Source organism: Motacilla alba, chromosome 4, assembly GCF_015832195.1.
Source record: "Motacilla alba alba isolate MOTALB_02 chromosome 4, Motacilla_alba_V1.0_pri, whole genome shotgun sequence".
Lineage (NCBI taxonomy): Eukaryota > Metazoa > Chordata > Aves > Passeriformes > Motacillidae > Motacilla > Motacilla alba.
This window is the reverse complement of record NC_052019.1, coordinates 986685-1013235: the sequence shown is the minus strand read 5'-3', so window position 1 is coordinate 1013235 and position 26551 is coordinate 986685. Positions and strand designations below refer to the sequence as shown.

General features: G+C 63.1%; 1 protein-coding gene across 1 annotated transcript; it reads left to right on the top strand.

Moving 5' to 3' along the window:
* The first annotated feature begins 14995 nt into the window (after positions 1–14995).
* On the top strand, positions 14996–26205 carry LOC119700902 (homeobox protein EMX1-like). The gene is given in 5 exon segments (XM_038136608.1): positions 14996–15302; positions 15305–15380; positions 15382–15500; positions 17347–17531; positions 25463–26205. Coding segments are annotated over 5 exon segments (711 nt in total). The 5' UTR covers positions 14996–15139; the 3' UTR covers positions 25631–26205.
* The last annotated feature ends 346 nt before the right edge of the window (positions 26206–26551 follow it).

The window sequence follows — 26551 nt, the reverse complement described above, 5'->3', positions numbered from 1 at the left end:
GTGTCCCTCCCGGTTCTTCTCCCCGTGTCCCTGCCGGTTCTCGCTCCTCGTGTCCCTCCCGTTTCTCGCTGCCGTGTCCCTCCCGCTTCTTCTCCCCGTGTCCCTCCCGGTTCTTCTCCCCGTGTCCCTCCCGTTTCTCGCTGCCGTGTCCCTCCCGTTTCTCGCTGCCGTGTCCCTCCCGCTTCTTCTCCCCGTGTCCCTCCCGGTTCTCGCTCCCCGTGTCCCTGCCGGTTCTTCTCCCCGTGTCCCTGCCGGTGTCGCAGCCGTGTCCCGGTTCCCGGGCGGTTCCCGGGCGGTTCGGCGCGGCGCGGCGCGGGCGGCGCTGGGGCCGGCAGCCGCATTCGCATTCCTGCCGCGAGCGCACTTGTCAGCCGAGCTGTCAGTGCCGCCGTAATGGGGCCACGGCGGTCACTCGTGTTGGGAGTAAACACAGCCCGATCTGAGAAAACAAGAGCGGAGCCCCGAGCTCCCGGCACGGCGGCAAAGCCCCGCCGCTCCCGGGGGCGCTGCCCCCGCCGCCCGCCCCAGAAACCCCCGGCGGGGATGGGGGGCGCGGCCCGGGGGTACCCGGCACCCCCGGAATGTGATCCGCAGTTCAAAAGGGCTGGTTTGGGACGTGCGGGGAGGGGTGGGGACATCGCCGGCCTGCAGCCGCTCGGGGACGCGAGGCGGTGCAGCCGCAGCTCGGTGACTTCCAGCGCAAACGGCCCCGGCTGTGGCCGGAGCGCTCGGTTCTGACTTTTTGAGCTTTGAAATGGAGTTTTGCACATCCCGCAGCTGCTCCGAGCCTGTTGGGGTGAGGGTCCGGCCTCCCTGTCCCCCCTCAGCATCCCCCGGGGTCCCCTCCAGCCCTGCGCTCCTCCTGCCACCTCCAGCGGTGCCACCAGCGCCAGAGGGGACACCTGGGCCAGGTGGGACGGAGCCGGCTCGGCAGCAGCACGGGGAGGGTCCGGGGGCTTCGTGGGGCCGCAACCCCGAGGAGGAGGAGGAGGAAGAGCAGCTCTGGGAACATTCCTTGCCGCTTCCTCGTTGGGGAACAATCCCCCGAGCCCCAAAGCCTCCCAACAAAGGGGCGGCCGCGCTGCGGAGCCAAAGCTTTGGGACAAAGGAGGGGACGGAGCGGCCGAGGGCAGAGCGGGCACAGCCCCGGCCGTGCCCCATCGCCTGCTCCGTCCCTCAGCCCCAAATCCCCGCCAGGCCGCTCTCCCCTCTCCCGCTCCCCGGCGCGTTTATTCACAGCCACAAACCCCCAAAAAAGCTGCAAACGCCCCCGAGTGTTCCCTGCGGGCGGGGAGGGGAGCGGGCAGGTTTTATCCTCTTCCAAACCCGACGCGAAATGTTGGGGGTCACTCCTCCTTTGAAATCCCCCGCGGCCTTTCTTCCCATTAAACCAGCTCCCAGCTCAGAAGTTTCTTCCCCACCCTCCCCCCCTCCCCGTTTTTTGGTTGTTTTGTTGTTTTTTTTTAATTTAATAATAAAGCATCTCAGATCTCGGAGCTGCAACTCATCTCACACCTAAGCGAGATTGCGTTTTGCACAAGCCTTTCAGCTGTTTTCTCAATCTCTCCTCTGTCTCATTCTCAATTCAGGCAGTTGCTATAGGTATGTTTTAATCCCCAGCATGGTAGATTTTAATTAGTCTTTGTACAGATGGCCAATTAACATTCATTACTTTTGCCTTGAGCGATTAATTATGAGTTTGGATAGAAGGAGAGATGCAGACAGGAAAGATGGGCAGGTGAATAAAAAAAGGGGATTTTAATCAGAGTTTGGGGTTTTTTTTTTCCCCTTTCTGGTTTATATATATACACAGGCACATGGAAAGAGGAGGGAAAAGAGGCGACACGGTGCGAGCCACATTCCCAGAGAGCCGCTCCAGCCCCGGAGCCGCGGCAGCGGCACCTCCAGCCGGGCACGCTGCGGGCTTTGGGGCCTGATCCAGCCCAAGCCCGGCAGGGATGGAGCGAGCGAGGCGGGAGCGCCGGAGTGCCCCCCGCGCCCTGTCCCCTCCTGGGAATCCGCATCCCGAAGGATGTGGGTGCCCGGGCATCCATCCCGCTTGCGGCTGGAGCGCTGCCAGGGCCCGGGGACAGCCGGGGCAGCGGTGCCGCAAAGGCAGCTCCTCCGGGCCAAGCCGCGTCTCCAGGGCAGGACGGGCCCCGCAATTGTCCCCTCCCGAGCCCCGGTGACGCGTCGCTAATTCTTCCTAATTGATTCTTCACGCCGCTGGGAGGGAGACGGTGACATCCAACAAGAGAGCCCTGATGTCGCGGCTTTCTGCGGCATGAAAGGGGCCGGCGCCTCCCCCCGAGCCCGGATGCCTCCGCCGGGGCTGGGTAGCCATGGTAGCCGGGCTGGGCCCGCCCGCCCCGGCCCGCCGTGCCTGCGCTGCCGCCGGGCTCCGGGACGCGGCTGCAGGAGAGCAGCAGGGAGAGCGGGGAACGGAGAGAGGGAGAGGGAGAGCAGCAGGGAGAGAGGGGAACGGAGAGAGGGAGAGGGAGAGTGGAAAGGGAGAATGGGAAAGGGAGAGAGGGAAAGGGAGAGAGGGAAAGGGAGAATGGGAAAGGGAGAGAGGGAAAGGGAAAGCGGGAAAGGGAGAGCAGGGAAGGGAGAGAGGGAAAGGGAGAATGGGAAAGGGAGAGAGGGAAAGGGAGAGAGGGAAAGGGAGAGAGGGAAAGGGAGAGAGGGAAAGGGAGAATGGGAAAGGGAGAATGGGAAAGGGAGAGAGGGAGAGGGAGAGAGGGGAAGGGAGAGAGGGAAAGGGAGAATGGGAAAGGGAGAGAGGGAAAGGGAGAGAGGGAAAGGGAGAGAGGGGAAGGGAGAGCAGCGAGGGAGAGCAGGGAAGGGAGAGAGGGAAAGGGAGAGCAGGGAAGGGAGCGAGGGGGAGCAGCAGGGAGAGAGGGGAAGGGAGAGGGGAAGGGAGACTGGGAAAGGGAGAGAGGGAAAGGGAGAGAGGGAAAGGGAGAGAGGGGAAGGGAGAGAGGGAAAGGGAGAGAGGGAGAGGGAGAGAGGGGAAGGGAGAGAGGGAAAGGGAGAATGGGAAAGGGAGAGCAGGGAAAGGAGAGCAGGGAAGGGAGAGAAGAGAAGGGAGAGAAGGGAAGGAAGAGAGGGAAAGGGAGAGAAGGGAAGGGAGAGCAGCGAGGGAGAGCGGGAAAGGGAGAGCAGGGAAGGGAGAAAGGGAAAGGGAGAGCAGGGAAGGAAGAGCAGGGAAGGGAGAATGGGAAAGGGAGAGCAGCGAGGGAGAGAGGGGAAGGGAGAGCAGGGAAGGGAGAAAGGGAAAGGGAGAGCAGCGAGGGAGAGAGGGGAAAGGGAGAGCAGGGAAGGGAGAGAGAGAAGGGGAGAGCAGCAAGGGGAGGGCAGGAAAGGGGGAGCAGGAAATGGAAAACAGCAAAGGGAAAACTGCAAGGGGAAAGCAGCAAGGGAGACCAGCTAAGGGAAAAAAACCAGCAAAGGGAAAACAGCGAAGGGAGAGTGGCAAAGGGAGAGCAGCAAAGGGAAAACAGCAAGCAAGCAAGCAGCAAAGCCCCTCTGCCCGTTCCGTGCCCCCCGCCTGGCACGGGGGCCGTGCCACATTCCCGGGTTTGGGGGGCTGTGAGGGGCTGGTCCCACTGGCTCCTGTGGGAACGGGGATCGTGGAAGGATTTGGGGACAGGATCCATCCCGCAGGACGCATGGGGCTTGCCCGGAGCTGGGCTCGCTTTTTGGCACCTTCGGGGCTTGGCCCCGGCCCGCTCGGGGCTGGCACTGCCCGTGGGAGCTTCCCCGGCATCGGGAACCGGGGAGGAGCAGGAGGGAGCCGAGCGCTCCCGGCACGGCCCGGGGGTGGCTCCTGTGTCCCGGACACGTGGCGGGCCTGGGGAGGTGTCACCTGCACCCTGCCATGGCCTGTGGATGGCTGTGTCACCTGCACCCTGCCATGGACCGTGAGTGTCTGTGTCACCTGGGTCCCAGAGGGGTTCCTGGGTACCTGGATCCTGCCACAATCCCTGGGTGGCTGTGTCACCTGCACCCCAGAGCATTCCCCGGGTGTCAGTGTCACCTGGATCCTGGCACAATCCCTGTGTGATTGTGTCACCTGTTTCCCAGAGTGGCCCCTGGGTGTGTGTCACCCTGGCACAATCCCTGGGTGTCTGTGTCACCTGGATCACAGATGTGTCCCCTGTGTGTGTCACCCGTGTCCCAGAGCATTCCCTGGGTGTCTGTCACCTGTGTCCCAGAGCATTCCTGGGTGGCTGTGTCACCTGTGTTCCAGAGCATTCCCTGGGTGGCTGTGTCACCTGTGTCCCAGAGCATTCCCTGGGTGTCTGTGTCACCTGGATCCCAGAGCATTCCCTGGGTGTCTGTGTCACCTGTGTTCCAGAGCATTCCTGGGTGTCTGTGTCACCTGTGTCCCAGAGCATTCCCTGGTGGCTGTGTCACCTGTGTCCCAGAGCATTCCTGAGTGCTTCCCCACCCTGGCAGTGCCCACGAGGACCCCGCAGCAGTGCCCGAGCACAGACCCAGCTCACCCCACTGCAGAGCTCTGGGCATGGCTGGGTGCCCTGGAGCCCCAAATCCACGCTGGGCACCCCCAGGAGCTGCCGCTGCCACCGCCTCCTCCAGGAGCTGCCTCCCAGCTCCGCCACCGCGGGTGCTTTCCAGGTGACACGCAGGTGGGACAGCCGGCAGGGAGGCCACCCAAACCCCTCCCGGCCGGGGGGGAGCCCGGGGGGCTCGGGAGGCTCCGTGCCCACCTGCAGAGCCGCGGCAGGGTATGGCCCTCTGGAAGCGTGTGCCATGGAAATGTGCACATTTCCTAAAAGCAATATGGAACAGCTAAATATACTGCTCACAAATCTGTTTACACTAATAATGGCTGGGAGCCTGCCATCCATATGACTGCGCCGAGCCATCCATTCAGCAGAAACGCGCTGCCGATCCCTTGCAGAGGAAGGAACTCTCGGCGCTTTACATTGCAATTTTTCCCCCCTTGGTTTTTTGTTTTTTTTTTTTCTGTATTTCCCTGCTTGTCGGGGAAGGGGGAGCAGGGATAAACCCATAAAGACAGTGGGATAAACCCACAAACCCAGTGGGATAAACCCACAAACCCACAAACTCAGTGGGATAAACCCACTAACACGCTGGGAGAAACCCACAAATCCGGTGGGATAAACCCACAAAGACAGTGGGATAAACCCACAAACACAGTGGGATAAACCCAAAACCACAGCGGGATAAACCCACAAAGACAGTGGGATAAACCCACAAACCCACAAACGCAGTGGGATAAACCCACAAACATGGTGGGATAAACCCAAAACCACAGTGGGATAAACCCACAAACACAGTGGGATAAACCTATAAACCCACAAAGCCAGTGGGATAAATCCACAAACCCACAAACACAGTGGGATAAACCCACAAACACGGTGGGATAAACCCACAGACACAGCAGGATAAACCCAAAACCACAGTGGGATAAACCCACAAACCCAGTGGGATAAACCCACAAACCCGGTGGGATAAACCCACTAACCCAGTGGGATAAACCCAGAAACACAGCAGAATAACCCCACAAACCCGGTGGGATAAAGGCACAAACACAGCAGAATAACCCCACAAACCCGGTGGGATAAAGGCACAAACACAGCAGAATAACCCCACAAACCCGGTGGGATAAACCCAGAAACACAGCAGAATAACCCCACAAACCCGGTGGGATAAAGGCACAAACACAGCAGAATAACCCCACAAACCCGGTGGGATAAACCCACAAACACAGCAGAATAACCCCACAAACCCGGTGGGATAAAGGCACAAACACAGCAGAATAACCCCACAAACCCGGTGGGATAAAGGCACAAACTGTGCCCATGCCTCAGCCCTCTCCCGGGGATCGGCACGCTCAGCCAGCCGGGATTTCCCAGCGCAGCTCCAAGCTCCGGAGCTGCCTCCAGGGCTAAATGAACACAATATTTACCCGTTTCCCACCCAGTGAAGGGTCCGAGGCAGCATTTTGGCGCCGGGCTCTTTCCCATTTTCAAAAAAAAAAAAAAAAAAAAAAAAAAAAACAAAAAAAAAACAAAAAAAGGGAAAGAAAGCAAAACTAAAAAGAGGGGGGAAAAAAGCCCCTCCGGAATTGGCAGCTCGTGGTGTATTAATGGAAAAGCTGCAGACTTGGCTCCCGCTCACCTCCCCAACATAATGTTAAATGGCAGCAAGGCACTATAGCAGTCATTTACATATGGTGCTTATAGACGCCAAACTTATTAACACAATAAAACTGCTGCGCCAGGAGCTTTCCTGCCTATTTTTCTCCCGGAGAATGTCAGTGTTGGAAGCACCTATCCGCCTCGTATGGAAACACCCGGGGCTGCCTTTCATATGGCACCGGCAAAATAAATAAATGACTCAGCCAGGGGCCCCCTCCGACCACTCCCCGGGGGAACAGGGAGGGGGATCCGCGGGCTCGGGGCTTTGGGGGTGGGGGAGATCGCGGCAATCCACCAGGATCCACCAGGATCCAGCAGAAGCCCCTGGAAAAGGGCATTTCCTCCTGCTTGGGGCGGCTCCACGCCAGGATTGGCTTCAACCCCCCGCTCTGAGGTGTCCCCGAGGTGTCCCCAAAGCTGGAAGGGACGGCCTGGGCGACTTCTGGGTGGATTTTCCTGGGTGCCACGGGAAAAGCAGCCCCGGTGTTTCCAGAGAAGGGGCCCAGGTGCTTCCAACAGGGGAATTCTGCACGGGGGAGAGCAGGAGAATTCCCAGCGGAGTGCGAGAGCAGGAGAATTCCCGGCAGTGGTTTTGCTCCGCTGGAAGGCTGGTGTCCAGAAGTGACATTTGGAGGTGGCCGTGCAGCGTCCCGGCGCCATCTGATGGGATTTTGGGGAGGGGAGGGCGGCCAGCTCTGCTGATCCGCCCTGAGGCGGCACTGCCGGGTCCCCCGGGGGTTTTGGGGACTCTCCCGGGGTCCACAGCTCCTGTCCCCGAGGTTTCCTGGCCCTGCCACGGCCACAGGCTGGCGGGGGATGCTCCTTCCCCGGGGGGCTCCGGAGAGTGACCCCCCCCAGCCCCTCAGCCCCGCTCCAGCCCTCTCCCGGGGCTGGATGCGCCATTTCCCGGGGGAAACTCCCCCGTCTCTCCCAAAAAGACGCTTCTGCTGGAGCGGGCATCTCTGAGGTGACACCCGACATCTCTGAGGTGACACCCGCTAGCCCTGGCGGGGGGGCCGTGGGGGGACATTAACCGCGACATCACCGGGACACCAATCCGCACCCCAAAGCACCCGGCGGCTCTGGCTGACCCTAAAGCCGCGTGCCAGCTCTTCTGGGGCTGCCAGGGGGGTAAAGCCAAAGCAGCCCGGGAGCAGCGCCGGGCGCGGAGCGGCTCACACAGCACCGGGGCACAGCAGCGGGCACAGGGAGGGACTGCTCCCGCGGGACAGGGAGCGACACGGGGCAGGGAGGGACACCGGGCAGGGCAGCGACACGGGGCAGGGAGGGACACGGGGCAGGGAGGGACACCGGGCAGGGCAGCGACACGGGGCAGGGAAGGACACGGGACAGGGCAGCGACACGGGGCAGGGAGGGACACGGGGCAGGGAGGGACACACAACCACATCAGGGACACGGGACAGGGCAGGGACACGGGGCAGGGAGGGACACGGGGCAGGGCAGCGACACGGGGCAGGGCAGCGACACGGGACAGGGCAGCGACACGGGGCAGGGAGGGACACCGGGCAGGGAGCGACACGGGGCAGGGAGGGACACCGGGCAGGGCAGCGACACGGGGCAGGGAGGGACACACAACCACATCAGCGACACGGGGCAGGGAGGGACACGGGGCAGGGAGGGACACGGGGCAGGGAGCGACACGGGGCAGGGAGGGACACGGGGCAGGGAGCGACACGGGGCAGGGAGGGACACGGGGCAGGGAGGGACACGGGGCAGGGCAGGGACACACAACCACATCAGTGCCACAGGGCAGGGCAGCGACACGGGGCAGGGAGGGACACGGGGCAGGGCAGGGACACGGGGCAGGGCAGTGCCACACAACCACATCAGTGCCACGGGGCAGGGCAGGGACACGGGGCAGGGCAGGGACACGGGGCAGGGCAGTGCCACATGGACATGGCAATGACACAGGGCAGTGCCACGGGGCAGTGCCACGTGGCAGTGCCACAGGGCATGGCAGTGCCACAGGGCCATGGCAGAGTCACACAATAATGGCAGTGCCACAAGTCCATGGCAGTGCCACAGGGCCATGGCAGAGTCACACAATAATGGCAGTGCCACATGGACATGGCAGTGCCACGGGGCCATGACAGTGCCACAGGGCAGGACAGTGCATGGGAGTGCCACACAACCTGGCACAGGCCATGGCAGTGCCACAGGACATGACAGTGCCACATGGACATGGCAGTGCCACACAACCATGGCACAGTCACATAAGGATGGCAGTGCCACAGGTCCATGGCAGTGACACATGGACATGGCAGTGCCACAGGACATGGCAGTGCCACGGGCCATGACAGGGCCACAGGGACGTGACAGTGCCACACGGACATGGCAGAGTCACACAACAGTGGCAGTGCCACAGGGCATGGCAGTGCCACAGGGCATGGCAGAGCCACACCACTGTGCAAGTGCCACACAGCCCTGGTTGTGCCACACAACCATGGAGTCATGGCAGCGCCACACAGCCACGGCAGAGTCAAACAACAATGGCAGTGCCACATGGCCGTGCCAATGCCACACAACCATGACAGTGCCACAGAGCTGTGGCAGTGCCACACAGCCCTGGCAGTGCCACACAGCCACTGCTGCCACCATGCCAGGGCCCAGCACGACAAACCAAGGTGGGTTTGGGGCTGGGGGCTGGGCTGGACACTCACTGTGGGGATTCCAGGGATTCCAGGAGCCCAGGGAGGGCCGTGTCCCCTGTGTGCCACCCCTGGTGCCACCCCTGGAGCTGCATGTGCTGCAGCTCCTCGTGGTACTGCTGTCACCAGTCCTGTCACCAGCAGGAGATCCTGATGCTGCCCGAGTCCGGGTGTTCCAGAGCCTTCCATGGGCCCTGCTGCGGGACAGCCAGCTCAGCACAGCCAGGCAGGGGACATGGGGTCCCCAAGGTCAGGGGAAGGTCCCCAAATGCCCAAACTCTGCACAGCACTTTGCACTCGTGGGGTCTGGGTGGCTTTCCCAAAATCCCTGTGCTGTGTCACTGCTGGAGAGGTGACCAGAGCTGTTCCTGTGCTGTGTCACTGCTGGAGAGGTGACCAGAGCTGTCCCTGTGCTGTGTCACTGCTGGGGAAAGTGACCAGAGCTGTCCCTGTGCTGTGTCACTGTGGAAGAGGTGACCAGAGCTGTCCCTGTGCTGTGTCACTGCTGGGCAGGAGTGACCAGAGCTGTCCCTGTGCTGTGTCACTGCTGGGCAGGAGTGACCAGAGCTGTCCCTGTGCTGTGTCACAGCTGGAAGAGGTGACCAGAGCTGTCCCTGTGCTGTGTCACAGCTGGAAGAGGTGACCAGAGCTGTCCCTGTGCTGTGTCACTGCTGGGCAGGAGTGACCAGAGCTGTCCCTGTGCTGTGTCACTGCTGGAAGAGGTGACCAGAGCTGTCCCTGTGCTGTGTCACTGCTGGGCAGGAGTGACCAGAGCTGTCCCTGTGCTGTGTCACTGCTGGAAGAGGTGACCCGAGCTGTCCCTGTCCCAGGGGCAGCCCAGGCCACCAAGGGCTGGGATGTCCCAGCTCCTGCAAAGGCTTTCTCAGGGCCATGGGCATGTCCCAGTCCCCTGGAGGTGTTCCCAGGCTGGAGACGATCCCATCAGGAGCTGGATGATCTACATCTACAAGGACCTGGCTGCCAAACCCTGTTTGCTTTGCCGGCTCAGCATTCCGGTTCCCGCGTGGCTGCAGCCACCAGAGCCACAGCTGTGTCCCCTGCCTCAGGACGTGGCACCCCTGAGTGTGCCCAGGACCTGCCCCAGCAGGTCCCACCGTGCCTGGGCAGGGCTGGGAGAGAGGAGGGGGATGCAGCCCCGTGGAAAGCCAGGGAGAGCCTTTGGAGGTGGGTGGGAAGCCAGCAGCCTCTTTCCCTGCATCTTTCCCTGCTGGAATGACTTCTCCTAGTCTGGAACTGGGGGATTGGCTGGCTTCCCTTTCCTAGACTCGAGGTGGGATCCTCTCTCAGAGAGCCTGATCCCATAAACTCCATCCATCCATCCATCCATCATCCATCCATCCATCCATCCATCCATCCATCCATCCATCCATCCTCCATCATCCATCATCCACCATCCATCATCCATCATCCATCCATCATCCATCATCCATCCATCATCCATCCATCCATCCATCATCCATCCATCATCCATCCATCATCCATCCATCATCCATCCATCATCCATCATCCATCCATCATCCATCATCCATCATCCATCATCCATCATCCATCCATCCATCCATCCATCCATCCATCATTCATCCATCCATCCATCCATCCATCATCCATCCATCATCCATCCATCCATCCATCATCCATCCTTCCATCCATCCATCCATCCATCATCTATCCATCCATCCATCCATCCATCTGTCTGTCAGTCCATCCATCCATCCCTCCATCCATCATCCCTCCATTCATCCATCTGTCTTTCAGTCCATCCATCCATCCCTCCATCCATCCATCCATCCATCCATCCATCCATCCATCCATCCATCATCTATCCATCCATCCATCCATCCATCCATCCATCCATCATCCATCCATCATCCATCCATCATCCATCCATCATCCATCCATCCATCCATCATCCATCCATCCATCCATCCATCCATCCATCCATCATCCATCCATCCATCCATCATCCATCCTTCCATCCATCCATCCATCCATCCATCCATCATCTATCCATCCATCCATCCATCCATCTGTCTGTCAGTCCATCCATCCATCCCTCCATCCATCATCCATCCATCCATCCATCATCCATCCGTCCATCCATCATCCATCCATCCATCCATCATCCCTCCATTCATCCATCTGTCTTTCAGTCCATCCATCCATCCATCCATCCATCCATCCATCATCCATCCATCCATCCATCATCCATCCATCCATCCATCCATCCATCCATCCATCCATCCATCCATCATCCATCCATCCATCCATCCATCCTCCCTCCATGCCCCTCTTGGCAGGAGCTCCTGACCACAGGACACTGGTGGTGTCAGGAATCACCTGCTGGCAGCCGCTGGCCTCAGGGACGATTTTTTCCGATCCCGAAATTCCCGAACCGAAGGAAAGGTGAAGAATAAAACGCAGTTGAACGCGAGGAAGCAGGACAGGAGCTGGCTGACCCCGCAGCCCCGAGGAGGCCCCGTCCGCCTCTCCCGCCGGGATGGCGGATGGGAGAGCGGGATCGGGGCGGGCAGGAGCCGTGCCCGCGGGGAGAGCAGGTGCGGGAGCGGGGCAGGAAATGAACGATGCAGCGCTTTGAAGTCTGGTCACCTTTTAACGCGGGGCCGAGCCGTGCCCGCGGCCGCGCTCCGGGCCCGGGGCCGCCTTCCCCACGGTGCCCTTTGATGGCGGGGCCGCGGCGTTACCGATTAACGAGGGGACAGCAGCGGCCCGGGGCCGCCGCCCCGCTCCGGGGCCCGCCTCTGAGTCTGGGGGCGCCGATGGACACAGGGGTGGCCCCCCGTCCCTCTGCCACCCCTGCCACCCCATAAATGACCCGCTAACCGCGGCCGCTGTTCGGTGCCCGTCCTGTCCCTCTTTCCCCCTCCTTCCCTCCCCTCTCGTTCGCTCCTTGCAGGATCCCCCGGTTGGCTTTTCCGGACCCCGCTTTGCCCCCCGGCACCCCCGATCCCGCTGCAGCCGCCCCTGCCCGGCCCCTGCGGGCCCTGGGCTGCGCTCGCACGGCCGGCGGCTCTTTGGTTAGAAAGGAAAATGGTTTTTTCCCCTTCCCGGAGCCGCTGCCGGCCGGGATCCAGCGGGGGAAATCCATCCCGGCTCCCCTCTCCGGGCATTCCGAGGAGAAAGTTTCCTCTCCATCAACCCGGGGCATCTCCAGCCCGAGCGAGACCCGGCTCGGCGGCTCCGGGTTAATTCCCGAAGGGATAAAAATCCTGCTCGAGATATCCTGGAGCCGGGAGCAGGCCCGGCAGCAGAGGGGAAAAAGAAATTTAAAGATAAATTTGGGGTTCTCGGTCGGTTCCAGCGCAGCAGCTCCCCGGTTCCCTTCGGAGCATCCGAGCAGCCTCGCCTGGACGCTGGGGACCGAAAAGCACCGGGGCGAGTCGGGCAAAGAACCAAAATCGGGCGCAAGGTTTGTGAATTCCCGAGGGGGCGATTGACCCCAAACCGAGCCGCTCCCTCCCGGACAATGTTCCCCCGCAGCCGGGGCGCCCGGGGGAGCTGCGGGCGCCGGGGACCCCGCGGGGAGCAGCCGCAGCCCGGCCGCCTTTGCCGCTGCTCTCGCTCGGGAGATGCCGGAACGAGGGAGATCCGCACCAAACGAAATCCCGGCCCCGCGCCGCGCTCCGGGGCCGCGCAGCCCGCAGCGCCCGCTGCGCACCCGCGGCTGCCGCGGGGCAGGGCCGGAGCGGCCGCGGATCCCCCCTGGGCCCCGGGGGCAGCGAAAAGGTCGAGGGAGGGAAAAAAAAAAAAAAAGTGAGGAAAAAAAAGAAATGAAATTGAATTCAATTGGATTAAATTGATTTAAATGAAATTCCACCAACGGTCCGCAGCCGGGCAGTTTCCGCGGCTGAGCCGAGCTGTCCCCTTGTCCCCTTCTCCATCCCTTTCCCGATCCCTTCCCCTTCTTCCCCTTCCCATCCCCGTCCCTCCGCGGGTGCTCCCCGCTCCGCTCCCGCTGCCCTCTCCGCCAGCTCTCTCACCCAACTCCTCTTCTTTATTTCCACTTTTCCTATTAAAAAAAAATAGAAATATATATTTTGAAATCTATTTATAAAACATTTTGAATGTCGATTAATTTTTTTCCTCTCCCTCTTGCGGAAATGAAAATAAAAATAAAAAAACCCGCTTTGCCGACGCTCTCGCTCCATTTTTAGGCTTTCACTTCTCTGGGATTTCGCGTAATTTCGCCTTTCCTCCCCCCATCCTTGTTCCCGCAGCCTCTTGCGGGAGCGGGTCCGCGCAGAGCCCGCGGGCGCGCAGCAGCGCTCTGCTCCGCTCTGCTCCGCTCTCCGCGGGGGGAAGGATCCCGCGCGGAGCATTTCGATCCAGCCAAGTGGAAAATAGACTTTCAACCCCCTTTGTGCGGGAGGGGAGGGCCGGCCCCCGCCCCCGCGGGCCAAGGAAACTGCGAGCAGAGCCAAACTGCGGAGTGAACTCGGGAGCGGCCCGCGCAGGGGCTGCGCGCCCGCGCACCCCCCGCGCCGGGGCGAAACGGCCAAAATCGCCACTTCTCGGGAGCTTTGGGTTTTGGTTTATTTTTTTTTTTTTTTTAAATTTTCATTCCCGGCGCGGGATCGGAGCGGTTGGAAGAGGTTTGGGCCGGGGGAAGGTCCCGCCTTTGGAAGGGGACACGCGGAGGGGAGCGGAGCTTGCGCGGGGGCGGGGGCGGCGGGGGAGGCTTCACCCGCCCTCCCCCCGGGGCCGGGGCTCCGCTCCGCCGCTGCGGGCACGGCTGGCTTATTTATTTAAACAGGAAAAAAAGAAAAGAAAAAGAAAAAAGAAAACAAAAACAAGAGGAAAAATGGATAATTTTTAAAGAGTTTTTAAAATTGTTTTTAAATACGGAGGGAATTCCCCCTCCCCCGGCAGCCGGAGCCCTTTCGCCACAAGTTCACGGCGTGCCTGCGGGAGCGGCTCCAGTCCAGTTTTTCGGGCGCTCTCTGCGTCTTTTTGCCTCCTCTGCCTCCCCTTCCTGCCCCATCTCCCCCTGTCCTCCCCTGCCTCTCCTTGTGCTCCCCTGCCTGCCCGTACCTCCCGTGCCTTCCCCTGCCTCCCCCGGCCTCCTCGTGCCTCCCCTGACTCTTCCTGGCCGCCCTTGTCCTCCCCCGGCCTCCTCTTGCTTCCCTTTGCCTCCCCTGCCCGTCCTTACCCCGCTCTGCCTCCTCTTGCCTCCTCTTCCTCCCACGGCGCGTCCTGTCCAACCCTGCCTTCCCCATCCTATCCCGACCCATCCCTGCCTTCATCTGCTCTCCCATCCCATCCCATCCCATCCCATCCCATCCCATCCCATCCCATCCCATCCCATCCCATCCCATCCCATCCCATCCCATCCCATCCCATCCCATCCCATCCCTACTTTCCTGTGTTCTTCCATCCCGGCCCTGCCTCCGCTGCCCTCCCCATCCCGGCCCTGCTTTCCCTTCCCATCCCAATCCCGGCTTTCCCATCCCATCCCTGCTTTCCCTGCCCTCCTAATCCCAGTCCTGCCCTCCCCATCCCGGCTCTGCTCTCCCTTCCCATCCATCCCATCCCATCCCATCCGCGCCCGTCTTTCCTGTCCCATCCCTGCTTTCCCTGCTCTCCCCATCCCGGCCCTGCTCTCCAATCCCATCCCGGCCCTGCTTTTCCATCCCAATCCCGGCCCTGCTTTTCCATCCCATCCCTGCTTTCCCTTCTCTCCCATCCCATCCCATCCCTGCTTTCCCTTCTCTCCCATCTCATCCCGGCCCTGCTCTCCCATCCCTTCCCTTCCCTTCTCTCCCATCCCATCCCGGCCCTGCTTTTCCATCCCATCCCGGCCCTGCTCTCCCATCCCTTCCCTTCCCTTCTCTCCCATCCCATCCCGGCCCTGCTTTTCCATCCCATCCCCGCTTTCCCTGCTCTCCCATCCCATCCCATCCCTGCTTTCCCTGCTCTCCCATCCCATCCCCGCGCTCCCTGCCCTCCCCATCCCGGCCCTGCCTCCGCCGTGTCCCCTGGGGGCTCAGGTGAGGCCGCCCCCGGCGGGCCCCGCAGGTTCCGCCCGCCCCGGGAGCGGCCGCCGGGGCTCGGGGCCGCGTGGGCGCCCGCGGGTGGGCGGCGGGGCGGGGGCGGAGGCGGGAGGGGAGCGGGGCGCGGGTCCGCGTGTGAGCGCCGTGCCAGGGGGAGGTTTCTTGCACACGCACACACACACACACCGCACACACGCGCGCACCCGCAGGACCGGCCCCGCTCCGGCCCCCCCCGCTCCCGGCTCGCACCATGTTCCAGCCGTCCGCGAAGCGCTGCTTCACCATCGAGTCCCTGGTGGGCAAGGACACCCCCCTGGGCCCCGAGGACCCACCGCGCCCCGCCGCCCTCGCCTACCCCGGCCCCGCCGCCGCCGCCGACGCCGCCGCCTTCGCCCCCGGCTTCCAGGGAGCCGCCGCCGGGCCCTGTACGGCAGCGCCGAGCTCGTCTTCCCCGAGGCCGTGGGGCACCCGGCGCTGCCCGTCGGGCCCCCCCCAGCTGGGGGGCTCGGCCCTGCCGCACCCGCACCCCTTCTTCGGGCCGCAGCACCGCGACCCGCTCAACTTTTACCCCTGGGTGCTGCGGAACCGCTTCTTCGGCCACCGCTTCCAAGGTGAGCGGGGGCCGCGGGGGGCGCGGGCCGGGCGCCGCCGGGGGCCCCGGGGGCTGCGGGGCCCCGCACCGGGGCCGGGGGGCCCGCATGCACGGCGGGACCTGTTGCTGCCGTGCCCGCACGCACGGCCGGGGCCCCGGGCGCTCCGCACCGCGGCCGGTGCCTCCGAAAGCCGAGCACCCGGTGCCTCCGAAAGCCCGGTGCCTCCGAGCACCCGGTGTCCCCGAAAGCCCGGTGCCTCCGAACGCCTGGTGCCTCCGATCACTCGGTGTTTCTGCACACCCGGTGTCTCCGAACGCCCGGTGATTCTGCACACCCGGTGCCTCCGCACACCCGGTGCCGGTGTCTCCGCACACCCGGTGTCCTCCGAGCAGCCGGTGTCTCCGAGCAGCCGGTGCCTTGCTCAGCCGCGGCCGGAGCGCTCCCGCAGCCCCGGGGCCGTGGCCGTGGCCGGGCAGAGCGCGGCAGCCCCGCCGAGTCCCGGCCGAGCATCGCGGAGCTCCGGGGGACGGGACCGGCGCCGCCGCCTCCGTGCGCAGCCGAGCCGGGAATTTGGTTTTCTCCTTCCCGGGAACGAAGGGAAGGATTTCGGTGCGGCGGATCTCGGCTGCGCAGGGAGATGTTGTTTGGTTCCGCAGATTTCTCTCGATTCCTTTTCTTCTCTTTATTTCTTTCTTCTCTTTCTTTCCTTCTTTTTCTTTTCCTCACTTTCTTGTTTTGCTTCTTTCGTTTTTTCTTTCTTTCGTTCCTTCCTTCTTTCTCTTAATTTTCCGATTCTGTCTCTATTTCTTTCATCTTTATTTTCCTTCTCTCCGTTCCTTCCTATCCTCTTTCTTTTCCTTTTCCTTTCTGTAGCTGCATCCTTTTCTTTCCTTTTTCCCCCGTGTTTTTTCTTTCTATTTTCATTTCTTTTTCTCTTTATTTTTTTTTCTGCCTCTCCGTTCCCCTCCACCGCCGTCCCCTCTGTCCCGCCGCGGTGCCGGGGGGTCCCGCAGCCCGGATTAGTTTTATCTGCTCGGCACCAACCCCTCGCTGGTGCCCGGGGCTCCGCCGGGGATTGCGGCCGCTGCCGGCGGCGCCCGGGGGCACCGGCCCGGCCCCCTCGGCCCCGGGAGCGGCTCCGGGTCCCCCGCAGCCCCGAGCCCGGCCCGCCGCTCTCCCGAGCCGTCCCTCCGTCCTGCCTTCTCTCTCCGCCTTCAATTTTCTGTTTCTTCCCTTGCTTTCGTTTCTTTCTACCTTGTTTTGCTCGCTTGCTTCACAGCTTTTCTTCTCTCCTTCCTTATTCTTTGCTTCTTTCCTCTTTTTTTTTTTTTTTTTGCTTTCCCACTTCTTGTCTTTTTTTCTTTCTCCTTTCACTTTCTTTCCCTTCTTTTTTCATTTCTCTTTCTAAAATTTTTCCCTCTTTCCTCCTCTCTCCCCTTGTCCCTTCCCTCTTTCTTTCTTCCTTCCACTTTTTCCTTTCTTCGTTTTCCTTCTCTATTTTTTCCCGTCACTTTCTCAGTGTTGCTCCTATTTTATAATTTCTTTTTCTCTCCGTCTCAGTTTTTCCTCTGCCTCCCACCTTCCCTTCCTCTCTTTCCTCTTCCTGCTGCTCTCCCCGTCCATCCCTTTCCCCTCTTTTTTTCTTTCTTTATTTCTTTCTTTATTTCTTTCTTCCTCTCTCCCTGCCCTCCCTTTGCGCCGTGGGGCTGAGAGGACCCAAGAGGCACAAACGCCGCAATTTCAGGGCGGCGGAAGCTCCCGAAACCCCGCGATTCCCCTTTTTGTGCCCTTCCCGAGTCCCAGGGCCGGGAAGCCGCCCTGCCGGGGGCCGCGGGGCCGCGCTGAGCTCTGTGTGTGCCCGCAGGGAGCGAGGTGTCCCAGGAGAGCCTCCTGCTGCACGGCCCCTTCGCCCGCAAGCCCAAGCGCATCCGCACGGCCTTTTCCCCGTCGCAGCTGCTGCGCCTCGAGAGGGCCTTCGAGAAGAACCACTACGTGGTGGGAGCCGAGCGCAAGCAGCTGGCCAGCAGCCTCAGCCTCTCCGAGACACAGGTACTGCCACCTGGCTGTCCCCGCGTGTCCCAGCGTGTCCCACCCTGTCCCCGCGGCGGCCCCAGCCCCGCACGGCGCTCCCGTGCGAAACCCCGGCCGGGCTGGCCCAGGACCCCCAGAGACTGCAGGGGTTCTGGGGCTCCTCGGGGTGGGTTTGGGGTTTTTGTGAGGCAGCTTTTGGGGTCACAGGAGCCGCGGCAGGTTTGGGGACGGGAATCCAGCGCTGGCGTGGTCCCGCTCTCCGGAGCGCCTTTCAGGTGTTGCTTCTCGCTGGTTTGGGGTGTTTTCCCTGGGAGCAATTTGAGGGTTGAAAGATCCTGCCAGGAAAGGAGCAGCAGCCTGGAGGCTTCCCCGGAAAGCTGGAAAACCGTGGCTGAGCCGAGCAGCTCCGGGTCTGTGCACCCACACCCGGAATTCAGGACGGGTGTGGAGACGGTGCTGCCGAAGGGCGCTGGTTTTGGATGAGACTTTCTGGGATCACAACAGACATTTCACGGGAATTCGGATGTAAGGAGACCCAGGAGAAGCAGGAGGAGGAAAGGAAAAGTGTGCAGAGCTGGGGGAAAATGCAGGAGCTGGGGCTGAGCATCTCCGTGTGTCCGAGCCCGGTGCTCCGGTGAGCGGCTGTTCCCAAACGCTCCAGGGGAAGGAGTTTTATTTCCCGGGATATTCAGCAGCTGAGGGAAGGGAGAAAGTTTTCCCCGAATTCTGGTGAGGTGGTTGGGCCTATGTGCTGAATTAATTGAAATTTAAGCTTAAATTTAGTTGGGAAATAAAGCTGGAGCCGTGGGTGTTCCCAGTACCCGCCTGGCTCGTCCTTGCCCAGGCTCTGCCAAACAAAACCTCCAGACGCGTCCCTGGGAGCGGGAAGTTCCGGGAGGAAAATGTCACCGGCACGGGGACAGCGGGAAGGAGCAGCCGGGGGTGTCGGGAAGCAGGGACCGAGCCCCCCAAATCCCCAGGGTGTCTGGATCCCGAGGGTGATGCTGGCCCGACCCGCGGCTCGCGGGGCTCAGCGCCGACACCGGCTCGGGTCCCTTCCCGCCGCTGCCGTCACCTCTCCGGGCTGGAATGGGGGAAAAAGGGGGAAAAAGGACAAAACCCAAAGGTCAAAGAACAGCCAGGAACTTGTCGGGGTGGAAAGGGCAGCTGTGGGATGCCCCAGGGGGAGCTTAGCCATTGCCTGGCCTTTCCCAGCGCTGCCTGCAGCCGGGCTGCAATAATGCCATTTCCTGGGGAAGGCAGCAGCCGCATCCAGCCCAAATCCCAGGGGGATTGCGGAGGGCAAGGAGGCCACGGAGATATTTCGCATTTTCATTTCTCGGGCGCTGCGGCCTGTTTGGTGGTGTGGTGTTTCCATGATTTTGGGAAGCTGCTGCTGCTGGCGGGGAGCGAGCGCAGGGACCTCGGCAGGCAGCGGCAGGGCCGGGAGAGGCTCGGTCCTTCCCGCGGCCCCACGGATCCATCCGGGAACGGCACCCGGCTGCGGGGGCTTCAGGCCGCAGGGAAACGCTTTTCCTTTCTGTTCTGTGGCTCCGGAAAAATAATTATTTTAAAAAAATATCTGTTTTAATTACCTGGAGGGAAATAATCCCAGCGTGCCGAGGGATGGGAGACACCCAGGTGTTGGGATTGGAGGAGCAGGACAGCCAGGGGCTGGTGGCTGTGCCAAACCCAGGGTATTATTACTGCTATTATTATTATTAATTACATTTTCGGTGATAAATCCTGCATGGAATCAAATTTCCATGGAAAACCAGCCTGCTTTACCCAGGACACCCATCCTGGCGTGACACAGGTGTGATTTCCCCCGGGGCCCCACACCCGAACCCTCAGTTTGGGGGGTTTCACCACTTTTTCACGGGTGTAACAATCCCCAGGGGCTTGCAGCTCACGGCTGTGCCCGGCCCCGTTTCCCAGCTGCTTTCCCCTGGACAAGGAGCTTTGCCCCCGGGGCTGTGCCAGCTCCGGTCAGGGCAGGGAGCAGCACCTGGAGCAGCCCAGGCAAGGCGAGAAGGGTTCAGGCCCTGCCCAGCATCAGGAAATGCCTTGGGATATGGGATGGTGCAGGTGTTTAACCCCTTCCCAGCCGCTCTCCTGCCCAGCAGCTGCGGTAGCTCGGGGTGAGGTTGGAACAACAGGCCCGGAACAGCAAAACCAAAGGGACTGGGGGCAAAATGCAGCTCAGGGCCCCAGGGAAAGGCAGGGGCTCCAGAAGTGGGGTCCGGGGGGAGAAGGTGCAGGGAGGGCTCCGAAGGGAATGTGAGAAGGTCTGAGCAAGGGGAGCCATCGGGGGGGTTGGGGTGATGGGGACATGGGGTGTGACACAGGTGGCATCAAGCTGGGCATGTGGGGGGGTCTGGGCAGGGCGGGGGCACCAGGATCAGCAGGGATCCCAGATCCTGGGCTGGCACTGGGATCAGCAGGGATCCCAGATCCTGGGCTGGCACCGGGATCAGCAGGGATCCCAGATCCTGGGCTGGCACCGGGATCAGCAGGGATCCCAGATCCTGTGCTGGCACCGGGATCAGCAGGGATCCCGGGCACTGTGCTGGCATTGGGATCAGCAGGGATCCCGGGCACTGTGCTGGCATTGGGATCAGCAGGGATCCCAGATCCTGGGCTGGCACCGGGATCAGCAGGGATCCCAGATCCTGGGCTGGCACCGGGATCAGCAGGGATCCCAGATCCTGGGCTGGCACCGGGATCAGCAGGGATCCCAGATCCTGGGTTGGCATTGGGATCAGCAGGGATCCCAGATCCTGGGCTGGCACTGGGATCAGCAGGGATCCCAGATCCTGGGTTGGCATTGGGATCAGCAGGGATCCCAGATCCTGGGCTGGCACTGGGATCAGCAGGGATCCCAGATCCTGGGCTGGCACCGGGATCAGCAGGGATCCCAGATCCTGTGGGTGCTCTGGGATCAGCAGGGATCCCGGGCACTGTGCTGGCACTGGGATCAGCAGGGATCCTGGGCACTGTGCTGGCATTGGGATCAGCAGGGATCCCAGATCCTGTGGGTGCTCTGGGATCAGCAGGGATCCTGGGCACTGTGCTGGCACTGGGATCAGCAGGGATTCTGGGCACTGTGGGTTCTCTGGGATCAGCAGGGATCCTGGGCACTGAGGGTGCTCTGGGATCAGCAGGGATCCTGGGCACTGGGGGTGGTCTGGGATCAGCAGGGATCCCGGGCACTGTGCTGGCACTGGGATCAGCAGGGATTCTGGGCACTGGGGGTGCTCTGGGATCAGCAGGGTCCCCCTGCCCTGTGGGTGCTCTGGGATCAGCAGGGTCCCCCTGCCCTGTGGGTGCTCTGGGATCAGCAGGGTCCCCATGCCCTGTGGGTGCTCTGGGATCAGCAGGGTCCCCCTGCCCTGTGGGTGCTTTGGGATCAGCAGGGTCCCCATGCCCTGTGGTGCCCCAGGACTGTGTGCCAGGCTGGGATCTGGGGTGTCTGCTGGGAATGGGATGAGCTGGGGGCACCGTGCTGTGTCCTGCTGGGTTGGGCAGGGCTTTGCTGTGCCCAGCACTGGTGGTGCCAGGTCACTTCCCCTGCCATGGGAGCAGCCTGGGCTGGGAAGGCGCTTCCCTGGGTTCCTCTGGCACCACGGAGCCCAGAATTCCCAGCAGAGCCGCTCCACCCCCGGCAGCTCGTGGGGCAAACCCCACTTGGGGTCTCCAGTCTGCATTCCCTAAGCAGAGGCCTCTCCATGGCTCCTGCAGAGGGGAGTTCGGGGTGGTAATGGAGCACCTGGGTGTCCCAGTGTCCCCTCACAGCTTTGGGGTGGTGTTGGAGCCACTGGGTGTCCCAGTGTCCCCTCACAGCTTTGGGATTTTTATGGAGTTTCTGTGTATCCCAGTGTTGCCTCCTGGTTTTGGGGTGATTTTGGAGCCCCTGGATACCCTGCTGTCTCCTCACAGCTTTGGGGTGACCATGGAGTCCCTGGATACCCTGCTGTCCCCTCCGTGTTTGGGGTGATTTTGGAGTCCCTGGATACCCTGCTGTCCCCTCCGTGTTTGGGGTGATTTTGGAGTCCCTGGATATCCCAGTGTCCCGTTGCAGTTTTGGGGTGATTTTGGAGTCCCTGGACACCCTGCTGTCCCCTCCTGGTTTGGGGTGACCATGGAGTCCCCGGATACCCTGCTGTCCCCTCCTGGAGCTGTCCCTGCAGGGACGGAGCAGCCCTGGCCAGGGGCTGGGCGCTGGCAGTAATTAATAATTAATAATTAACGGAGCGAATGCCTGGGAACTACAGGAGGAGAAAGATGCCCAGATAGAGCTGCAGAGCGGCCCCGTGCGAGGCCCAGGGCTGGCAGCTGTCCCCTGCCCTGAGAACTGTCCCCAAACACAAACCAGAGAAGTTTTGGGGGGTTTTTAGGGGAAAAGTCCCCCCAGGAACAGCGCAGAGCTGGCACTGGGGGTGGTGGCACCTGGGTGACAACCCGGCACGGGCAGTGTCACCCTGTGACAGCGGGGCTGGTCCCTCCCTGTCCCCATCCAGACCCACCCCAGCGCCCCCACCCTTTGTGTCATCGCCTGGGCAAGCTCCACAGGGATTTTGATTGTCCCCTCGTGGGGATGGCAATGTCACCTTGGGGTGACGCTGGTTCCCCCGGTGCCATCGGCATTCCCGGGGCAGAGTGGGATGTCCCGGCGGCACGGCACAGCCGGGAATGCGCAGGGAAACGCGGACGGGAGCCGGGTTTGGAGACAGGACAGGGGCGCAGGAGCCACCCCGGGCCCGTCCCTGTCCTGCAGCGGAGCTCGGGGCGGGAGGTGACCCGGGGGGACAGAGCCAGCCCCGGGAGTGGCAGCGCCGGGACCCCGGCATGAACAAACACCCGGCACGAGAAGGGTTAATTTGGGAAGGGATAAATCGGGGGTTTAAACCCGTTCCTCCCGGGGCTCGGGGACAGCTTGTCCCGGTGCCAGCCTCGCACGCGTTCCCCTGCGCGGCCGCGGCCTTTGCAGCCAGGGGTGGCACGGCGGGCACGGGACGGCACGGGACGGCACGGGACGGGAGCTCCTCTAGCCCGGGAACACCCCCGCTCCCGCCCGGGAATGCCGGGGAGCCTCCTGCCGCAGGAACCGAGCCGGGCCGGGCCGGGCAGAGCCGAGCCGAGCTGAACAGAGCAGAGCCGGGCCAGGCAGAGCCGAGCCGAGCCGAGCCGGGCCGGGCACAGCCGCTGCTCTCCTGCCCCGCTCCGGCCCGGCTCGGCTCGGGCAGGTTTAATCGCTTTGTGCCTTGGTTCCCTGCCGCAGCTCGGGACAAGCAGTGCCCGGCTCGCAGGGTTTAGTCCCAGCTCGGGATAAGCAGGGCTCGCAGGGTTCAGTCCCAGCTCGGGATAAGCAGTGCCCTGCTCGCAGGGTTTAGTCCCAGCTCGGGATAAGCAGGGCTTGCAGGGTTCAGTCCCAGCTCGGGATAAGCAGGGCTCGCAGGGTTTAGTCCCAGCTCGGGATAAGCAGGGCTCGCAGGGTTTAGTCCCAGCTCGCAGAGCGCTCCGCGGCGCTGCAGGGAAAGGCGGCGGCTCGGATGGCCCCGGGAGCGCCCCGGAGGCTGGGAAGGCAGCGGCTGTGTCCCGGGCCGGGCAGGAGCCGGGCCTGAACCGGGACAGCCCAAAGCCAGCGGCTGCTGCTGGGCTGGCGCGGCTGCAGGGCTGGGAGTGCCGGCAAGGGCTGGGAATGCTGGGCTGGGATGGGAATGCTGATCTGGGATGGGAATGCTGGGCTAGGATGGGAATGATGACCCAGGATGGCAATGCCAGCCCCTGAAGTGGGAATGCTGGCCCTAGAACTGGGAATGCTGGCCCCTGAGCTGGGAATGCCAGTCCCCGAGCTGGGAATGCTGGCCCCAGAACTGGGAATGCCGGCCCTAGAACTGGGAATGCCTGCCCCCGTGCTGGGAATGCCGGGCTGTGCGGCACCGGGAGGCTCCGGAGCAGGGAGCAGGCGGTGCCTGCGGTCGGTGCTGAAGCACGGGGGCAAAGGGCCGACGGTGCCGGGATCGGCTGAGCGCTGCCGGGCTGCGGGACCCGGAACAGCCCCGGCGGGAGAAGGCTCAGCCTGGGCTGGGCCGGGCTGGGCTGGGCTGGGCCGGGCTGGGCTGGGCTGGGCCGGGCTGGGCTGGGCTGGGCTGGGCTGGGCTGGGCTGGGCTGGGCTGGGCTGGGCTGGGCCGGGCTCGGCTGGGCTGGGCTGGGCTGGGCTGGGCCGGGCTCGGCCGGGCAGGGCTGGGCAGGGCCGGGCGGCCGGGCGGCCCTAGTGCTGCGGGCCTGGGAGCCAGGCAGTGTCCACATCCTGCCAGGGGCATCCTCAGCCCACCGGGGGCATCCTGGATCCCACCTGTGGCATACACATCCTGCACCGCTGCCTGCAGCGTCCCACCCCACTGCCACCCCCATGCCACCCCACTGCCACCCCACTGCCACCCCCAGCCCACCCCACTGCCATCCCTCACCCCCATCCCTGCCTGCAGCACCCAGCACTGCTGCTTGGGGCATCCACACTGCTCCCTGCAGCATCCCAGATGCAGCATCCTGCATCCCATAACCCTGCCTGCAGCATTCTGCATCCCATAACCCTGCCTGCAGCATCCCACATCCCATCCCATCCCATAACCCTGCCTGCAGCATCCCACATCCCATCCCATCCCATAACCCAGCCTCAGCATCCCTCCTTGCTGCCACCCCCCTTCCTGCATCCCTGCCTGTGCCATCCCATATCCCCATCCCTGCCTGTCCCATATCCCCATCCCTGCCATCCCCATCCCCATCCCTGCCTGTCCCATATCCCATCCCTGCCTGTCCCATATCCCATCCCTGCCTGTGCCATCCTGCCTCCCCCGTGCCCCCAGGCCGTGCGGGTGCCCTCAGCCCCCCAGAGTGGCCCTGGCCGTGCTGCCGTGTCCCCCGGTGTCTCCGAGCCCTCGGTGCCAGCTGAGGGCCGTGCTGCCGTGTCCCCCGGTGTCCCCGAGGCCTCGGTGCCAGCTGAGGGCTGTGGGTGGCTCAGGGCTCCGGGGCGGGTCCCCAGGGATGGTGACTCCGCTGGGGCTGCTGGACGGAGCCTGGCAGCAGGACAGGTCTCCTGAAACCTCCGTGTGCTCAATTAGCGGTGGGAATTGGGGCTCCGGTCCTGCCCGGGGGTGCGGGACGGCTCCGAGCGCCATCCCAGCGTCACCGGAGCCACGGCCGCCGTGCCCGTGGCACCCTGGCACCGGTGGCAGCGGGAGCAGGGCTGGCTTTGGTGGCTGCCACGTCCCGCGCCCGCCCAGGCCCAGCCCAGCTCGGGCTGACGGGCTCCGGGTGCCGTGAGGAGTGTCACCCCTGCTGTCCTGGGTCCGAGGTGTCACCCAGGGTCCTTCACCCGCCGTGTTTCTCCAGGGCTGCGAGGTGGCAGCAACCACGTTTGTCCCCTGTTGTCCCCTGTGTCCCACCTTGCAGGGCGGGGTGGCTGTGGGAGAGCTCCTGGAGGGACAGGGACAGGGACAGGGACAGGGACAGGGACAGGGATGGGATAGGGATAGGGACAGGGATGGGGTCAGGGATAGGGACAGGGACAGGGATAGGGATGGGGTTGGGGATAGGAATGGGGACAGGGATGGGACAGGGACAGGGACAGGGACAGGGATGGGACAGGGACAGGGATGGGCAGGGATAAGACAGGGACAGGGACAGGGACAGGGACAGGGACAGGGACAGGGACAGGGACAGGGATGGGATAGGGACAGGGACAGGGATGGCATTGGGGATAGGAATGGGGACAGGGACAGGGACAGGGAAAGGGACAGGAACAGGGACAGGGAAAGGGACAGGGATGGGACAGGGACAGGGACAGGGACAGGGATGGGATAGGAACAGGAGTAGGGACAAGGGCCAGGGCCGGGCCGTGCCGGGCCGTGCCGGGAGCCCAGCAGCCGCTGTCCCCGTGTCGCAGGTGAAGGTGTGGTTCCAGAACCGGCGCACGAAGTACAAACGGCAGAAGCTGGAGGAGGAGGGCCCCGACTCGGAGCAGAAGAAGAAGGGCTCGCACCACATCAACCGATGGCGCCTCGCCACCAAGCAGTCGAGCGGAGAAGACATCGACGTCACCTCCAACGACTAAGGCAGCGACAGGCTCCTGGTGCGGCCACCATGCGGAGCAGCCCGGGGCACCAAGGGGGGACACAGGCGGCGGCAGCCCCCGGACTGTAGGGACACGGCCACGCCGCCACCGCCGCCCGCGGCTTTCCCCGGGCCGGGGCCCGTCCCCGTCCCCCCGCCGCCCGGGGCGCCCCTCGGAGGGGCTTTCGGGGAGCTCGGAGGGGCTTTCGGGGAGCTCGGAGGGGCTTTCGGGGCGCTCCCGCCGAGCCCAGGAGGGAGAGGAGGCTGCCAGGGCGGCCCCGGGGGCGCGCATCCCCCTCGGCGCTGGGCTCCGTGAGCTCCAGCCAGCGCGTCCTGCCCGCAGCTCGATGTCCCCGGCCCGTCTCCCTTCGCCTTTTATTCTCGTCTCCCGCCGTTCCCCCCGCTCCCTGCCCCGTTTCCCCCCGCCGGTCCCGCGGTTCGGGTTTTGTATGAGGGTTTGGTTTAATTTATTCTCTCTCCCGTGCCCTGTGCGTGCGTTCCTGCCCAGGCAGCGGCTGTAGCGAGCGGTACTGCGTGGAAATAAAACAGAACTGCTGCGACCGCAGCCCGACACCGCGGGCAGGGCACGGCCGGCTCGGGGACCGCCACCGGGGGAACGGGCACCGGGGGACTGGGAGCCACTGGGGGGAACTGGGAGGCACTGGGGGGAACTGGGAAGGACTGGGAGGAATTGGGAGTAATTGGGAGCCACTGGGAGGGACTGGGGTGAACTGGGAGGCACTGGGACGAGCTGGGAGGGACTGGGAGGGACTGGGAGGAATTGGGAGGCACTGGAGGGAACTGGGAGGCACTGGGAGGCATTGGGAGGCACTGGGGGGAACTGGGGTGAACTGGGAGGAGCTGGGAAGAATTGGGAGGGACTGGGAGGCACTGGGGGGAACTGGGAGGAGCTGGGGGGAAC